General features: G+C 52.6%; 1 protein-coding gene across 4 annotated transcripts; it reads right to left on the bottom strand.

Annotated features, from left to right (window-relative positions):
* Positions 1–3,294: 3,294 nt before the first annotated feature.
* Positions 3,295–17,765, bottom strand: ELK1 (ETS transcription factor ELK1). Of its 4 annotated transcripts, none has more exons than XM_087860298.1 (7): positions 17,585–17,765; positions 14,516–14,758; positions 9,509–9,782; positions 6,588–7,037; positions 5,500–5,946; positions 4,765–4,866; positions 3,295–4,679 (listed from the first exon to the last, which is right to left on the bottom strand). In XM_087860298.1, the coding sequence occupies exons 3-7, from the start codon at positions 9,716–9,718 to the stop codon at positions 4,581–4,583; spliced, it is 1,308 nt and encodes a 435-aa protein (XP_087716424.1). In that variant the 5' UTR covers positions 9,719–9,782; positions 14,516–14,758; positions 17,585–17,765; the 3' UTR covers positions 3,295–4,580. The 4 variants fall into 4 exon arrangements, with proteins under 4 accessions (XP_087716424.1, XP_087716426.1, XP_087716425.1 ...); XM_087860300.1 differs by having other exon boundaries at positions 14,516–14,745; XM_087860299.1 differs by having other exon boundaries at positions 14,516–14,722.
* Between the last annotated feature and the right edge of the window lie 359 nt (positions 17,766–18,124).

Below are 18,124 nucleotides of genomic sequence, written 5' to 3'. Positions count from 1 at the left end.
AATCCTGTTTCTGATTTCGTAGGTCTGGGGTGGGACACAAGAACAAACATTTCTAACAGGCTCCCAGGTGACGCTGCTGCTGCTGGTGTGGGGAGCACACTTAAGAGCGATTCTAGCCAGTGACACCTCTTTTTCTTTGTAGGTGTCGTCTATAAAAATAATGCTATGTGCTCCTTCTTTTACTAAGTCCTCTTCAGCCCCTTTTCTGTGCAGGTAAAAGGTAAAACCAAGCTCCACGGACCCGCTTTTTTTTTTTTTTTTCCTTTTTTTTCCTTTTTAAGGAATCTCTACACCGATCATGGGGCTCCAACTCACAACCCCCGAGATCCAGAGTTGCATGCTCTTCCGACTGAGCCGGCCAGGAGCCCCTCTTTCTTTGTTTCTTATTAGCCCTGATGAGTGAAACTCCAGAGCTCACTTTAAAAGCAGAAATCTCTATAATGAATAAAAAGGAGTCTAAGAAAGGAAGGCAAGGTTTCGTTTCCTCTGCATTCGTGGAGGGAGAGGTACCATTCTGCAAATTCGCACAATGTAATAGAATTTGATTTGGTCAGATGTTAAAAGAGAACTTTCTCAAGAATGTTGGTCTTGTGTTATGGGGCAATAAGGTGTGTTGACATCTGTATCCTTCACACATGTATTCTGTTTCCTGATCATACAGGCCTGTCTTTGGAAGTATGCTTTGAACAAAGGAGTTCTGTTAAGATTCCAAGACTTCAGACATCAGCGCTGTGTTACCCCATGGAAACAAACTCCCCCGGAAACCTGTGATTCTGGTTGGCTGTGTTTTCTAATCACCGGCTGCCCTGGTAATAGTGTTATAATCAATACTTCCTTTGTGCCTAAACCTTATACTCCAAGGACGTCCTGTGGGAAGAGGACTGTTGGTGCTTTCTTTTCCCACGTTTGTGCAATAAAATGACTGCAGCTTTTTTATTTAAACAGAGTGAAAAGTCTTGTCTCACGAAATTATTGCGCTGCTACCTGATGATGATGTACTTAACTGTTTCTTGTCCGTCGCCCTCACTGAAATAGCTGCTCGCCGAAGGGCAGGGATTTGTGTCTGGTTTGCTAACTGCTGTTGTCCGCAGGGCTCATAAACGGGTGCCGAATGGATCGATCAACTGTCCAAACTCTAGACAGAGCCTGACACGTGCGATGAAGGGTCATGGGGGTTGGAGGTAAAAAATGTGGGCCTCACCGGTGGGGGGGATTGAGTTGTGTCTCGAGTGCCGGAACCAGACCGGAGCACCCTGGAGCGGGCTTGTGGGAAGAGAGAAGGGAATCCTAGGTGGAGCCCTGGGAAACTCCAGAATTTCAAGTTTTGGAGAACTGGGGGCAGATAGCACAGAGGATGGAGGCAGCGAGACCAGTGCAGGAAGTGGCTTTCTCCCACGCCTGGCACATTCGATCCGTGGTCTCTCATACCGTCTCATCTGGTCTTGGTCGTTGTCTCGAACTTTTTTTTTTTTCTTAACACAGTTACACACACAGTTCTGGATCTGCAGCCTCTACTAGGAAACTCTTAGGAACAGGCTCACACACGTACTCGGTCCCACAGCCTCTCGGCCTTGCCCTCAGTCACACACTTGGGGTCATTTTTTCTGTCATGGATGCCTAGTGTCCTACTAACAGTGTCTCTCACACACACACACGCACACGTCTCAACAGCCTCCCTCATTCGGCCACGGTCACCAACGTTTCCTCTTGACCAGTTTTGCACACGCACACAAACGCAGTCACGCCTTTAGCTGTTGCTACCACCCAGCCCCTGATTTACAGCCCTGGCTGGTCTCTCGGGAACTTTCTCGCACACGAACTCAATCAGCACCTCTCCCACGTCTTCTCGCGCCAGCCCCCATCTCGCACACCCACAGTCCCTGCTGGTGGCTGAGATGCACACGCACACACCATCACACGCTGCCTCGGACGCTGTGTCCGTCACCTCGTGTCCCATCTCAAGCTGCGTGCTGCATGCCCAGGCTCCGTGCACGGTCTTTCCTTGTGTCTTGCAGAGACGTGGACACAAACCCGGCCCAATCCGTTTCCCAGCCGCCGGCCCGGTCGCCCACGGACCGTCGCGGTCACTCGTCCTCGGTCCGCCTCTGCCATCTGCGGTCACTAATCCCCACCGGCTCTGAGGCTCTCGACGTGGTGCGCACACGGTCTCCCCCGGCCGCCTTGGTCCTTTCCGCCACCGTTCACTTAGCAGGGACACTCGGGCAGGACGATGGCCCCGGCCGCTTCTCCCACGCAGCGAGGCCCCCGATCCCACGGCCCGGCTTCCCCTCTTCACACCCACAGAGCCTCCAACTGCAGTCCCGCGGGAGCGGCTCCGCACACGCGCACACGCGCACCCGCTCGCGCACCGCCCGGCGTTGATGTTTCGCTCGCGTGGCGCCATGTTCCTCTCGCGGGCTGTGTCAGTCGCTTGGCCCCACCGCCCTTTTCCCTCACGCTGTCCCAGTCCCTGAGCCTCCGGGCCAGACGGGAGTAGTAACCGTCATCAGTCTGCCGCTCCTCTGGGGTACACACACTCACACGTGCACGCTTGCAGCCTCAGACTCCCCCAGTCGGAGCCCGTTTCTCTCACAGCCCTCGCCAGTCTCACAGGAACGGTGTCCTCACACTTGCTCCCGCGTTCTTGGAGCTCGTGCCTCACGGCCATTTTCCCTCACGCTGTCCACTCTTTTCCACCAGGCTTGCAGGACTTCAGCGGCCACGGCAGCCTTGCACGAGGTTGCACACACCGTCCCCTCCCGCCACAGTCCTGATGCTTCCGTACAGGGAAGCTCGTCGCCCGCGCCCAGTCCCCGACCCTCCCCGCCGCACCTGTGCACCTGCACAGGCTCGCGCGTCGTTTTGGTCACTTGGTCCGCCGCGCTCACCATCGTCGGCCTGTCAAACGGTGCGGGAGGTGCCGTCCCTGCCACCTGGGCCTGTACAGGACGTCACGCTTACCTCCAGGCTCTCGTACAGCGCCTTTCCCCGCACTCGCTCTCGCGGTGCTTTCCTGGCACCCCGCCGCCGTTTCCGACACAGGCACGGCTGCCGCTCTCTCTCGCACACACGGCTTCACCCGCGTACACACGCGATCGCAGCTTCGCGCACTCTGTCTCGTCCCCACACACCTGCTCACCAGCCCGCGGTCTCCCCGCTGCTTCCGACACACACCGTCCTGCTCTCTCTCACAACAGCGCCCTTCACACCCTCGCTGCCCTGCACCTACAGTCATGCCTGTCCCAGTCAGGCCCAATGGCTTCGGGGGCAAAAAAAGGCTAGCGGCCTCCAGCATCACCTTTAAAAATATATATTTACAGGAACAATTCCCCATTCTCTGGGACTCTTAGAAAAAAAGATCCATTTTCGGGGAAGTAAAACAAACAGCGGAGACAGGTGTAGCACCGTCCCCCATATCACCAACCCCCAGGTCCCCAGGCCCGGGCTGGGCCGGTGCTGACAGGAGGTGAGCCCAGGAGTCCTTTGAACCCACCCTCTCCAGCCTGGAATTCAGATAAGACAGGCTTAATGTCCCCCATTCCTCCCTCCCAACTCCAGGGACACTTAAAGGGTCCTTTGTACCCGCCCGCAGGAAATTGGGGGGCTGGGAGGGAGGGAGCTGAAAATACACGTTTGGTATCAAAAATAAACACTTGGGGGTGGCAGGAAGATCCCCCCCTCAAATCCCTTCCTTCCCACCCACCCCATCTCAGATATAGGAAGAGATGCTCCCCTCTCCCCTATTGAAAAGCCCTGTTTAAAAATAGATTATACTATCAAAATGACAGGGGGTGGGGGACATGGAGACCTGGAGTACTGGCTGGAGGGGCCCCCCAGACGGGGACCACTCCCCCAAAAAAACCCTCCATTGGGAGGTAACAGGCAGGACCCCAGGAGTTTGGCAGACACAGGAATGGCTTCTCAGGGGGAGAAGAACAAAAGGGGCATTCCTCCCTGGCCAAAAAGGTGGTATCTGAGAGAAAGGCTGGGGAGGTGGAAATTCCTATTTCAAGGGTGTGAGTCTTTCCTTGGCCAAGATTCCCAAACCGTTAAACGGCACAAATTCTTCCTGGACCCTTGGGTATGGCCGGGAATAATAAACTACAACAAGCTACCTCTTCTACTCACACCCCAAAATGGAGACAGGGCTCCCTCAGCTTCCCAAGGGCAGGCTGAGAAATAAATAAAGAAAGGTCCTTCTCAAGCCAGGCCCCGATTGTCTCATCTTGGGGAGAAAATGTGGAGATGGGGGAGATGTCCTCACCAACCCCCCAAAAGGTTTGGGCCAGGCTCCTCCCAGTGGCCTTCAAAAAATAAATAAATAAACCGTCTCCACCACTGCAGTAGGGGACGCGTAAGGGCGGCCACTGGGGAACTGACCAAGAAGAGAGAAGTTGTATGTTTCCTGTGGAAGGGTTACTGTGAGATCTTTCCTAAGAATCCCTACCCCACCACATCTAGAGCACAAGTCTGTCAGCTGAACTATGTTTCTCCTTGAGACGGCTGGCTGGAGAGAAGTTCAGGGCCATGGATGGAGTGACCCCAGAAGGGGGTGGTGGTGGTGGTGTTGGTGGTGGTAGTCATGGCTTCTGGGGCCCTGGGGAGAGCACCACGGGGGTTGAGAGGCCATCCACGCTGATGGAAGGGATGTGCACCTGGGCGCTGCCACTGGACGGAAACTGGGGACAGAAACAGGGAAAGATCATGGATGGGGACCATGCTAGGGTCTCTCACCCTCTCCGAGGTGGGGGAAGGGGATCCTACCTGGAAGGAGAGCTTGGCTGGGCTACGGGGTGCAATGGGACTCAGGGTGCTCCAGAAGTGAATGCTGGGGGGCAGCGAGCTGGGCGTCAGCAGCACCGGGGTCTGTGGGGAAGGGGTAGTTGGAGCTCAAGTGATTAGAGGGCAGGTGTGGAAGGATGGAAGGAACTCGGCTCCAGTCCCACCAGATCTCCCACTCAGACTTCTGAGATCACCCTCCCAAAGTGTACAGGCTTACCCACTAACTGCTAAGGTCAAGCCTATGACAAAATGTTACAGACAACGCCTCCCAGCTCCCAAGAGCCCACCTCCAGCTTCACTGGGCGAGACCACCTACAAGACCCCATCCACAAGTCGCTTTCAAACCTCACAGGTCACTATCTCATCAGCTTAGGATCAACCTCCAACTCTTACATCCCACCAACCCATATACCTCACAGGAAACCCACTAAGGAAATCCCAAACCAAAAAGCCCCACGCAGGATCCCCAAGCCATGGCGCAACTCGGAAAAGTTTCCCTAGAGTAAAGCCTCTCAGTCCCCGCCCACCACCCCCCCCCGACCCCCCGCCCCCCCGCCCCCGAGACCTGCCCTTCATTCCAACAGCCCAACCCTCAGCCCCGTCCCTCCAGCCAATCCCACTCGAAGGCTCCACCCTCCCGCTCACCCAGAGATAACCACACTGGCCCTTGCAGTCTAGCTCCTCCCTCACCCGCCCCACCCCTTCACAGGCACTCACCAATGTGTGCGTAGGTAGCAGGGACGGGGTCAACGCTGGCCCCGGCGCCTGCAGCCCGGAGCCGGTTCCCGATCCTGGAGTCCGTTCGGGTCCTGGCCCACCCAGCAGGCTCGGGCTGAGTGGAAGCTCCAGGTCCCGGGGCTTCCGGCCCTTCTGAGGTTGGGCGATCTCTGTGCTGGAAGCAGTGGAAGCCGCGAGGCCGCCCCCCGGTGCTGCAGTCTCCATGACGACCGCGGGCAGCCGGGCCGGCGCGCCCTCCGCAGGAGGGACTTCCGGCCCGGCCTTAGCGGCTTCCTGCACAAACCCCGCCTCCCCACCGACTGCGGCTTCCAACTCTTCCTTGGGCCCGTCCACTTTCACTTCTGGGGGCAGTGGCCTGCCCAACCCGGGCTCCACATTCAGCTCTTCTGATTTAGGGTTCTGGGCCTCGGGTGGGGTCAGGATGACCTGGGAGAGGAGGGGGGCGGGCAGAGGGGGTGCGTAAGGATTGCTGGGCTAGTGAAGCCAAGGACTTGTCTCGAAAAGCAGGGCTTCGTATGGCGGGGGGGGGGGGGCTTGACTACACATTAAGGCAGGTCCACCAACAGGACGTGAGACTTTGCCAAGGATGTGGGGCTTCTCCTGGGGAGGCTTCTCTCTGGGAGACAGGGCTTCCCCTCAGGGTGGGGCTCTTGGGGATACCGTCCTCATTCATGAGAGCAGTGGTTCTCAACAGTTTGCTTTAGGGACTAGCAGCGTGTCCCTCATCTGGAAACTAAAGAAGCAAGTTCTCGTGCTCATCCCCCGATCCACAGAATCAGAAACTCTGGGGGGTGGGCCCCAGAAATCTGTCGCTTAAAAAGCCCTCCAGGTGATTCTGATGAATGCTAAGCTGAGAGAACCTATGCATTTAGCAAAAACATTCTGGGCATCTGGCATAGCTTCGTACTTGCATGGCTCTCCTCCCCCACCCTTTCTCCCAGGGAACTTCTGTGTCCCTCCTTCCACCACATCTAAATAGGATGTTTATGTCCCTTCTACCAGCACCCCTCCTCATCTAGGAATTGTACACCCACCCTCTTACTGAATTTCCATATTCCAGTCCTTACCTGCAGAGGCAGGCCGGCCTCCTCAGCCTCCAGGCAGGCCTCTAAGGGGCTTGGACTGGTGCTCCTGCTCCCAGATGGGGGCACTGCTGCTCCCGATGGGGCGGTGTTGGGGAGCACCGAGGCAGGCCGAGGATGAGGGGGCGGCTGTGGCTGTGGCTGCAGGGACTGGATGGTGAAGGTGGAATAGAGGCCTGAGCGCATGTACTCGTTCCGGCTGCTGCGTGCCAAGCCACCCGGGCCTGCCATTCCTGCTCCCTTCGGTGTGCCTGGTTTCCCAGAGGCAGTGTCCCCGGGGACAGCATGTACAGCAGTAGGGGCCACATTTGCCACAGTAGAGGTGATAGACACCTCGGGCTGGGGCGGGCAGTCCTCAGTGGAGCACCTCGCGACTTCGGGGTAGGACACAAACTTGTAGACAAACTTCTGGCCGCTCACTTTGCGGATGATGTTCTGGGAAGGGAGGAGATAGGATAAAGGGCCTCAGAAGGGAGGGCCTGAGTGGAAGGAGGGCATGGATGGGGGGCAGAGGGGTGCTTCTCCTAGGGTCCTTCTTGCCCCTCTCCTGTCTTTTTACATATACACCATTCTACTTCCACGTCTGCCCCCAACTAGGTACCCCCCCTCCCAGCCCACTTCTCACCCAGGTCTTTCCCAATGTGGGGGCTCCTCCCTTCTCCTCCTTCCGTTTCTACCTCTCCTCCCCATTGTGATTCTCCTCTCTGTATTCTTCCCAGTTTCTCCCCTTTCCCTCTTCTCCCTTCCACAACTCTTCCTTTAGTCTACGGCCCTTCTCCCCTCTGTCTCCGCTCCGTGTCTCCTTCCCATCCAGCCCTCTCTGCGTCTCCCTATCACTCTGCATCTCCATCTGTCCAATCCCCCCACCCCCACCCCCACCTCAGAGACAAACACCCACACCCCGTGGCACCTCTCCACCAGGGGGCCCACCTAGCAGAGTCGATGCAGGAGCAGGCTTTCCTCCTGGCTCCCGGAACCAGGGTGTCTGTGGGCTAACAGGGCCAGGCCTTGGGGGTGGCTGCCAGGACAGCTGGGGAGTGTGGCTGATGCAGTAAGATAGGAAAACGAAGTAACTGATGTAAATGTTGGAAGAGACTAAATTAATACAGAAGAATGTGGCAAGGAATTATTAATACAGAGGATTATTTAAAGCTATCAATGTAGATGGAGAACAGGGCAAGGTCACTAGGGAGAACAGGCGGAGGAGCGTCATTCTTGTTTTTGTTTTGGGGCTTTTTGTGGTTCTCACAGTTTTATTTCTTGACTTAGCTGTAACTGAGGAGCCTCATTCTTAATACTGTAGTACAGGTTTAAGGGGTGCCTGGGTGGCTCAGATCATGATCCCAGGGTCCTGGGATTGAGCCCCGCATCGGGCTCCCCACTCAGTGCAGAGTCTGCTTCCTCTTCTCCCTCTGCCCCTTCCCCCTGCTCCTGTGTGCTCTCGCTCTCTCTCTCTTGCTCTTTCAAATAAATAAAATCTAAAAAAAAAAATACCGTGGTACAGGTTTAAGCTAAGGCAATTAGAAAATGAAGTGACTGCTAGCAACCAGATAAGACCATTAAAATACTGGTATAAATATTGGGGGGGGAATCTCAAGGCTGGCTGGGTGGATCACAGAACATGTCTGAGATATTTCAGGATAGGTCTGGAGGGTCTCGGGGATGTTGTGGTGGTCTCAGAGCACAGAATGAAGCAGCCTCAACATTGTTTTGGAGGCTTCAGCTAAAGGCATAAAATACGAGAACGGAATAAATGCTATAATTTATGGTGTGCAGCACAGGTCCAGGGCTGTTCTGGGGGACAAAAGGCATCTGGGGGCACTAGGGTACCCTAGAGACATCTTAATGCTGGTCAGGTATGTCACAGGGTGGGTTTGTGTTTCTCAGAAAAGGGATGAAAAGGGATACTCAGTACTGTTTTGGAAGTTTCAGATACAGAAGAAATGAAGTAACTGGTATATTGTGAGGGATGGGAAATCCAGCACTTCTCTGGGAGTCTGAGAGGATGAGAAAAATTGAAAATTTTAGCTATAGGAATACGATGATAAAATAGTAAATGCCGGGGCGGACCAGTGTTGCTTTGGGAATGCATGAGAGTGGGGTGTGGAGCTCGCATTACATGTGTTCTGGAGGCTTTAGCTAAAGGAATGAGAGAAGAAAAGAACTCACAAAAGTGTTCAGTATCATAGAAGATAAGGTAAGGAAAGGTTAGTATAATATTGCCATGGCCATTTTGATGCTAGGAATAAGAATATTCTGGAATTCTTATTCTGGAATAAGAGCAGATTATGAAATAACTGACGAAGTCCAGGACTGGTCCAGTGCCAGAAGACAGGATAAGGAAGTCATTATTAATACTGTTTTCCAAATTTTTAGCTATAGGAATAAGACAAGAAAATGAAATGTTGTGTGGGGTGTAGTGGAACAGCATGACCTCAGGGGCCTTAGAAAGTGGGTGAGCAGGGTATTAGTATTACTATGAAGGTTTCAGCCTTAAAGCAGCAAGACAAAGAAAATACCTGAGACTGGGGAGCCTGGGTGGCTCAGTTAGTTAAGTGTCTGCCTTCGGTTTAGGTCATGATCCCGGGGTCCTGGGATCAAGCCCCCTGTCAGGCTCCCTGCTCACTGGGGAGTCTGCTTCTCCCTCTGTTCCTCCCCCTGCTTGTGCTTCCTCTCTCTCTCTCTCAATCTCTCGCAAATAAATAAATAAAATCTTAAAAGAAAAGAAAAAGAAACTACTTGGGATAAATGTTTGGGGTGCCCAATATTGGTCTGAGAGTACGAGAGGATAGGGTAAAAAACAGTAAATTCTGTTTTCAGAGTTATAGCTGTGACAATGAAGACAGGAAAACGAAATAATTGACGTAAGTGTCGGCGGCTCCCAGTCCCGGGCCCAGAGGCCTTACCTTGTCATAGTAGTACCGCAGGGCCCGGCTGAGCTTGTCGTAATTCATGTTGGTCTTGTTCTTACGCAGCCCCCACAGCCGGGCCACCTCCTCAGCGTCCACCAGCTTGAACTCACCGCCATCCCGTGAGGTCCAAGAGATGATGTGGCCGTTGCCTTGTTCTCTCAGCAGCTGCAGCAGAAACTGCCACAGCGTCACAGAGGGGTCCATCGCTGGGGGAGTGCTCACGCCATCCCAGGGGTACCTGGAGGGCAGATGGCTCAGAGCTGAGAGGCTGTGAACGCAGAAGGAGGCAAAGGTCAGCAGGAGGAGGATTCTTTTCTCGCCATCTTGTCTCCACCTCTATTCCCAAAGCCCACCGTCGTTCCCTAGACACCCCCAGACTAAATTCTAAGCTCCTCAGCCTGGCTTTGGACGACTCCCCATAATGGTAGGAGCCTTTGGGGACAAGAGGATGGTGTGAATGTATTTTGCGTGTGGGACAAATGTGAATCTTTGGGGGCCAGAGGGCAGACTGTGGTAGGCAAAATAATGCCCCTCTCAGAAACGTCCACATCCTGATCTCTGGAACCTATATTATGTACATGGCAAAAGAAACTTTGCAGGTGAACTTAAGGTTACAGTAGTTCCCTCTTATCTGCAGGGGATATGTTTCAAGACCCCCAGTGGATGCCTGAAGCTGGACAGTACCAAACCCTATATATACTATGTTTTTTCCTATGCATATACACACAATAAAGTTTACTTTATAAATCAGACACAATAAGAGATTAATAATAACTAATAATAAAACAGAACAATGATGGCAGTATATTAGAAGTTACATGAATGTGCTCTCTCAAGATCTTATTGTTCTATACTCACCCTTCTTCTTGTGATGATGTGAGATGATTAAATACCTATATAATGAGATGAAGTGAAGTAATGATGTGGGCACTGTGACATAGTGTTAGGCTGCCACCGACCTGATGAGAGGTCAGGAGGATCACTTCTGCTTGATCGCGGGTAACTGAAACCGTGAAAGCAAAGCTGCAGATAAGGGGGGGGGTACTACTGTACGGACCTTAGGGAGATTGTTCTGGATTATGTGAGTGAGCTGAATCTAATCACAGGAACTCTTCCTAAAAAAAGCAAGAGGCGGAAAGAGAGCTCGGAGAGATGCAGTGACAGAAGAGGCAGGAGAGAGTCAAAGCATGAGAGGTACTTGACCTGCCATTACTGGCTTTGAAGATGAAAGAACGGGGCTGGAGCCTGGGAATTCAGTGTCCTCAGAAAGGTGGGAATGACGCTCCGCTGATCGCTGATCGTAAGGAAACAAAGACCTTAATCCTACAACCTCAAGGAACTGAATTCTGCCAGCAACTCGAAGGAGCAGGAACCAGATCCTGCCCTGGAGCCTCCAGAAAGGAATGCAGCCCTGCCCACACCTGGGTTTCAGCCCGGGCGAGGCAGTGCTGGACTTCTGACCTCCGGAATGCCAAGAGAGTAATTTGCATGGTTTTAAGTAGCTATATTTGCAATCGTTTGTTATAGCGGGAGTAGAAAACTGGTATAGTGCCCCTCACCTGAACGTTTTCATTTGCATTCTCTGCCACATCAAATATTAAGTATTCCAGGAGGTTCCTTCTGCTAGCCCCTTGCAAAAGCTGTTCACGCAGTGTGGGGCTCCCTTCTGCCTAGAAGTCTTCCCCGTCATTCCAGTCCCAGCCACAGGAGCCTTGCCTTTCTGAAGCCTTCCTGAAACTCAGTGCCTGCTCTCTTCTGTCTCTCTATCTTGCACTCCTCGGGACTTTTACTGTCCCTTTGTGTTCTCCTTCTTGGTAACAGCAATAACTGACATTTGCTAAGTTCATAATACTTGGCCGGCATTGTTCCAATCAGGCAATACGGCCTACCAGACAATCACTCAGGCTCTAGAGCCAGATTGCCAGGAATGGAATCCTGGTCCTGCTACTTATTAGCAGTGTGACCCTGGGCATATTCTTTAATGTCTTTGTGCCTCAATTTTCCCATCTGTAAAATAGGGATAATAACATGCTCACCTGTGATATAGGGATAATAATAATACCAAGTTCATAGAGTTATTGTACAGATTAAGTATCACGTGGTTGGAGTATGATAAGCTTTTAACAGATATTAGTTTCCAATTTGTTCAAAATTCTTTATCTGCTATTCCAAAATCCAAAAAGCTCTAAAAACAGAAAACTTCTTGGGGCGCCTGGGTGGTACAGTCGGACAAGCACCTGACTCTTGGTTTTGGCTCAGGTCACGATCTTAGGGTCGTGGGATCGAGCCCTGCATCAGGCTTTGTGCTCAGTGCGGCATCTGCTTAGGGATTCTCACTCTCCTTCTCCCTCTGCCCCTCCCCCCCGTGCACGCAGGAGCTCGTGCTCTCAAATAAATACATAAATCTTAAAAAAAAAAAAAACCCAACCCCACCCCCAAAACAGAAAACTTCTTTATCACCCTTTGGGCAGCAAAACCAGATTTGAAATGAACGAGGCCTTTTCTGGTCTTTAGCAATCCTCACTTAGTGTGGCTGTTCATACATTCTGCTACAGAAATCTGAATGTAGCTGATTACCGAGCCCACTGAGGGCGTTATGTAACATTTTGTACGTGCACCTTGTTACCTTTCTAAAATCTGAAAAGTCTGAAATTTTGAAACACATCTGGCCCCCAGGGTTTTGGATAAGGGCATGCAGACCTGTACTGCTATTTTTGTAGGTACTGACTCATTTATCTTTCATCACAACTCTGGAAAGTAGGTGCTCTTTATCATCGCTAATTTACAGAGGAGGAAGCTGAGGTACAAAATGTCCAGATGACGTCTATGGGCCACAGAGCCCAAGTGGCACAGCCAGGATTTGGACCCCACGCAGTCAGATTCCCGCTAAGCATGTGAACCATTAGGTTAACCGCCGGCCCCCGCGCCGCTCCCTCAGTACGTCCTGTACAGAACGGGCCCCTCCCCCGCCCCCCACCCCATAACTGCCCTCCTTACTGAATGGGAGGGTAAACTGGAAATCAACATGAAGCTTCCTCTTCCTTAAGGAAGGGGCTTTCATCAGTCAACTGCTCACTGGCTGGGACTGCTGGGTTAAGGGTAAGACCTTCCAAACCAGGTTTTAAAGAACCTTCCCTCATTCTTTAATGTGTAATGAAATATACAGTATGATCAGAATGATCCTCTCGTGTCTGAGCTGGTTTGCAGTTCATTGGGTGGACATGGTTTTAGGCTATTATACAAGTCACAAAGCCATGAAGTGTCCATGTGTGAGAGTCCTGTCATCAGAGACTTCACTGAGTTGACTTCAAAGACTTGCTTGTTTCAGAGGCACAAAGAGTTCAGTGTGACTCCTGGTGGTGAAGACAGACAATTCTACCAGTTCCTCTTTGAGCCGCGATAGAACCTATTAATTAAGGTAAAATCTGACCGTTTGCTCCAAGCCTCAACAGCACACAGTGTTTCACATTGTGTTTATTATCGTATTTCCCACTTGACCCCCTAATAAGAGGCCTAGTAATTTGCCTTGCTCAGGTGGGCTTACTTCTCTTCGTCTCATTCATTTAGCAAGCATCTATTGAGAGCCTACTGTGGGCCAGGGGCTGGGGAAACAGCAGTGAACAAAACAAAAATCTCTGCTCTAGTGGAATTCTCATTTTCGTGGGGGAAGACAGTTAAGAAAGAACATAAATGAGTCAAAGAGTACGTCAGATGGTGAGAAGAGCTATGGAAAAAATGAGGCAGGGAAGGAGTTGTTATTTTTGACAGGGTAGTCAGGGGAGGGTAGGCACCAAGCAGGTGACATTTGAGCAAACACCTAAATGAGGTGAGCGAGTCAGGTCCACGATGACCCGGGGAGCAGGTCAATCCAGGCAGAGGATGGCCAGGGTGAACAACCCTGAGGCTGGAGCGCGCTGGGCAGGTCAGAGGAAGAGAAAGGAGCCAGGCAAGGTCAGAGAGGAGGGAGTAAGGGTACAAACAGTAGTAGGGAGGTGAGAACAGAGGGGCCATGGGGGCCAGACCAAGTGAGGCTTTTTCGGGCCCTGCAAAGACTCTGAGTGAGAGAAGAGCCACATGAGGGCTGTGAACAGAGGGGCAACAGGCCGTGACTTGGATTTGAACAGAATCCTTCTGACTGCTGTGAGGAGAAACCGGCTGGAGGGGCCTGAAGAGGCCACTGCAACAGGCCGAGTGAGTGATGGCGGCGGCGGCAGGGGAACTGGGGAGGAATGGCTGAGTTCTGGATAAAATGTGAAAACAGAATGAGCAGGATTTGCTGACAAAAAAGAATGGGGAGGGTTGTGAGAGAGAGATCATCAAGGGTGATTCTAGGTTTGTGGCCCGATCGCCTGGAAGGACGGAGCTGGGACCGACTGAGATGGGAGCACCCCAGGAGAGCAGGTTTTGAGGCAACATCAGGAGGTCAATTCTGGAGATCGTCTCAGAGGCCTGCCAGACGCCTATATGTACCCTACGAATAATACTAATTTTTAAAATAGTCATACAACCCTTACTGTGTGTCACACGCCATTTTAATCATTTAACTCATGTAATCACCACAGCAACACTGTGGGGCGGGCAGTGTTATGATCCTCCCATTTTCCAGATGAGGAAATAGGGGCAGAATCAGTCACTTGCCCGAAGTCACACAGCTGGAAGCTGGCAGAGAGGGGGTTCAAGCCCAGACAGTCTGGCTGCAAGCAGCGATCCCAGTGCTTTACAACTGACGCTCTCTATCAAGAGAGACCGAGAGGGAAGACCCTAGAGGGTGACAGGGGTGGTATTTCACACAGGGTGAGGAGGGAGGGTTCCCCGAGGAAGTGATGTGCAGGCAGAGACCTGAAGGAGGGGAGGTGGCGAGTAATGTGGACATCTGTGGGAAGGGTCTTCGTACGAAGACTCAAAAGTGCCCACGAGCTTGGCACCCTACATCATGGGCACTGTGTGTTCACCCAGTTCCCACCTCTGAGGATATGTATGTACCCTTCCCCCTTCTCACACCTGATAAACTCTTTATTATACGGTCATCAAGTTCTGCTATCTCCCGGGCAGAATGAATTCTTCCTCTGTGTGATCCAGTGTGCCGAATAAACCTGTCTGTTCTTGCAAAGCTCTTCTCTCTGGGTCTTCAGTCTCCTACTCCTCTGTCCTGTTCTAGCTGTGCGATCTCGAGCAAGTTACTCAATCTCTCTGGGTCTGTTTCTGCATCTGCAAAATATCCTCAAAATACACTGTTCTCAAAAGCTTTTGTGAGGATTAAGTGCCAATATATGTAAAGGACTTAGAAAAGTATCTCTGGCATGTGGTAGACACTCGAACAAATGTTAGCTCTTAGCTCGTGTATCAGCCTTCTTCCTCCCCCCACTTCCCAACCTTATGTATCACCATGGACTACACCATCTGGCTCCCATCACTGCTCTAACCTTGCCTCCTACCTGCCTCCCTCCCACCCTCCCTCCACTCTGCTCTAGCCACATTGGCCTCTTTCACGTTTCTTGAATGCACCAGGCACAATCTCATCTTGGGGCCTTTGCACTGGCTGTTCCTTCCGTCCCTAGAACACTCTTCCCCTAGACATTACGGCTTCCTCTCCAATCTCCTTCAGGCCTTAATTCAAGAGTCACCTTCCAAGTGAGGCCTGCCCGGTGCCTACGATTTCAACCACCCCCATACTCTCTCCCTGTCTTCCCTACTTCATTTTCCCCCTTAGCGCCTGTCTAACATACTATCTAATTTTACTTACTGTTTTATTTATATAGTCCGTCTCCCCCACTTTTAGCAAACGTCTGCTCCACAAGGACAGGAATTTCTGCCTCTTCTGTTCCCTCCCCTATCCCCAGCACCTAGAAGAGTGCCTGGTACTCATTAGGTGCTAAGTGTTTGCTGAATGAACAGTCCCAACTAGCTTCTTTAACTAGCTCTCATATGCCCTCTTCATCTCCATGTCCCCCCATCCTGATTTGTCTGAAATAATATTTTTCACATTCATTCATGCAATAAATTCTTACTGGGCACCTATTATATACTAGGTATATTTACCCAGCAGTAAGTAAATGAACAAGAAACTGTAAGCCCTCATGGGACTCCCGTTCTAATGGGGAGGGACAATAAACCGGTAAACTACACAGTGTGTCTGAGAGCAACCAAGGGCAAAGGGACCAATAAAGCCAAGAAGGGATCTGAGGCCTGCTAAGTATGCAGGTTCAGATGGTCAGGGACAGGCTGACATTTGAACAGAGCTCTGAAAGGAATCATGCAGAGATCAGGGGTAGAGTGTTCCAGGCAGAAAACAGAGCCGATGCAAAGGCCCTCAGGCTGGACTGCATCTGCCGTGTTTGAGGATGAGTGAGGAGCTCAGTGTGGCTGGCACAGAGCTGGGGGGATAAGGTGCAGGAGGTGAGGCCAGGGAGGTGACTTGCTTTATTAACTCCCAGGGATGCTTCACACTGGAGGGGATTCTAGTTCTGATTCCTCCATTTTACAAAGGAGGAAGCAGGGGCAGAGACAGTGGTTAAATCACTCAGGTCACACAGCTGCTGTGACTGGGGGTGGATGGGTGCTGAGACAAGGTGTGGAATGGAGACAGCTCTGCAGGCAGGGGGAGCGGCAAACACAAAAGCTTGCAGATGGCAAGTAACTGGGTGTTTGAGGAGCGGGGTCTCCTGTGGGATGGGATGAAGCGAGAGAGGGAGCCTCAAAAATTACTCTGTGTTCTGAGGGGCAACCTAACTGGGTACTTACCTCCGAATAAGGTATTGAACCCCCTATGCTGAACTTTCCTGAGTACCTCTCTCACAGGGTTGTGGTGAGGACTAAATGAGCTCACTGATATAAAACACTCTGCCAGGTTCCTAGTAGGTGCTCGATAAACATTAGCTCCTGATGCATTATCATGATCTCCGAGGCATCCACTTACTGTAGTGAGGCAGAATGTCTTAGGGGTTAATGATGTGTATGAGGCGGTGTGTTCTACAGTAAAAAAGACCTGGGTTCAACAAGCACACAGGATGATCCACTGCTAAGGAGGGAGGGGGGCAGGGAAGGCCAGGGACTGATCCACCACAAGGGAAGGAGGGACAAAATAAAAGCCCCCTCCTGGAGGAGGGATTCCAAAGCACTGGACTCAGGGGAGGGCATGGGGGTGTGTGCCTGAACGCAAGCACATGGGTAGCAGGAAGGCCAATGAACAGATCCACCGCAAAGGCGGGGGTGGGGGGAGTGCAAAGGCTCATCTTATTTAGGGGGGCAATGGGGGAGCAAGGGGAGCAGGAAGGCATACTGACTGTGCAACAGTAGATGGGGTGAAAAGCCATCACACAGACTGATTAAAAGGAGAAGGGAACGAGGCCATGGACTGGGCTACTGAAAATGGGGAGATAAAAAGCACTAAGCTGACCCACTATTAAAAGGAAGGGAGAAGCCCGAGGACTGGAGCAACAGTCTACAAAAAAAGGATAGGGCAATGGGCTGATCACTAGGGGGATGTGAATAGAAGCATTTAGACTGGTACACTGTAAAACAGGGTGTGTGATAAAACCATGGACTGATGCACTGGGGGACTGGAGGAGACAGGAATACAACTTCACAGATTAACTCACTGTTAAAAGGGGGTGGGGGGGTGTACAACGCCACGGATTGATTCACTACAAGGAACGGGAGTGGTGGAACAAACAAGGCCACAGACGGGGCCCTTGAAAGTTGAGGACGGGAGAAAAACAAACATTCAGATGCACCTACTGTCAAGGAGTCGGACAATGCCAGAGACTGCTCCCCTATAAGTGGGGGTGGGGGCAGGACCACGGACGAGTCCACTGTAAGGTGGGGTGGGGAGAAAAGACAAGCACGCAGACCGATCCATTATAAAACAGGAAGGGGGGTCAGGCCACGATCAGATCCACTACAAGGGGCGAAGGGAGGGGACAATACCACAGGCAGGTCCACCACCCGTGGTGGTGGCGGTGGGCAGTCGAACACCAGCAGGCCACGGGCCAAGCCACATCCCTCGCGCGGGGGCGGGAAGGATACGTGGGGTCACGGACGGGCCCTCCACCCTCCCGGCCCCGGGCTCACCTGTGTGCAGCGCAGCGGCAGTACTGGCAGCTCCGGGGGGCGGGGGCTCCATGCGCAGCCCCACCGCCCCCCAGGCCCGGGCTCCGAGGCGGCGGCGGTGGTGGCGGCGGCGGCGGTGGCGGCGGCGGCGGCAGCACCTAGAAGCCGCCCCTGCGTTTCCTCACCGCTCACGTGGGCCTACGGAGGAGGAGCGGAGCATCCTGCCGCTCGTTGATTGGACAGAGCGCCTTGGCTCGACCGCGCGGCTGCCAGGGTTGGGGAGGCGGGCCCTGCCCCACAGAGCTGCGCCGTGACTGGCCCAGGGGGAACTGATGGAACTCAGATGGCCGCCCGGGTTCCGAGGGGGTGTGCTGGGCCCCATCGGTGCTTCACGCTGATTGGCTCAAGACTGACAGCCCGCAGGCGATTGACAAGATCCTGGGGGCGCCTGCCTCACAATGATTGGCCTATATGGAAGACAACCTCGGAGGACAGGGGTGGATGGACTCTGCTTTCTGCTGATTGGCGGATGAGGGACTCCAGACAGCTGCCAAAACACCG

The sequence above is a fragment of the Ursus americanus genome, chromosome X (genome assembly GCF_024610735.1).
Source record: "Ursus americanus isolate L20-20 chromosome X, mUrsAme1.1.p, whole genome shotgun sequence".
Classification (NCBI taxonomy): domain Eukaryota; kingdom Metazoa; phylum Chordata; class Mammalia; order Carnivora; family Ursidae; genus Ursus; species Ursus americanus.
The sequence above is the reverse complement of the archived record's forward strand: the minus strand, read 5'-3'. Positions and strand labels throughout refer to the sequence as shown.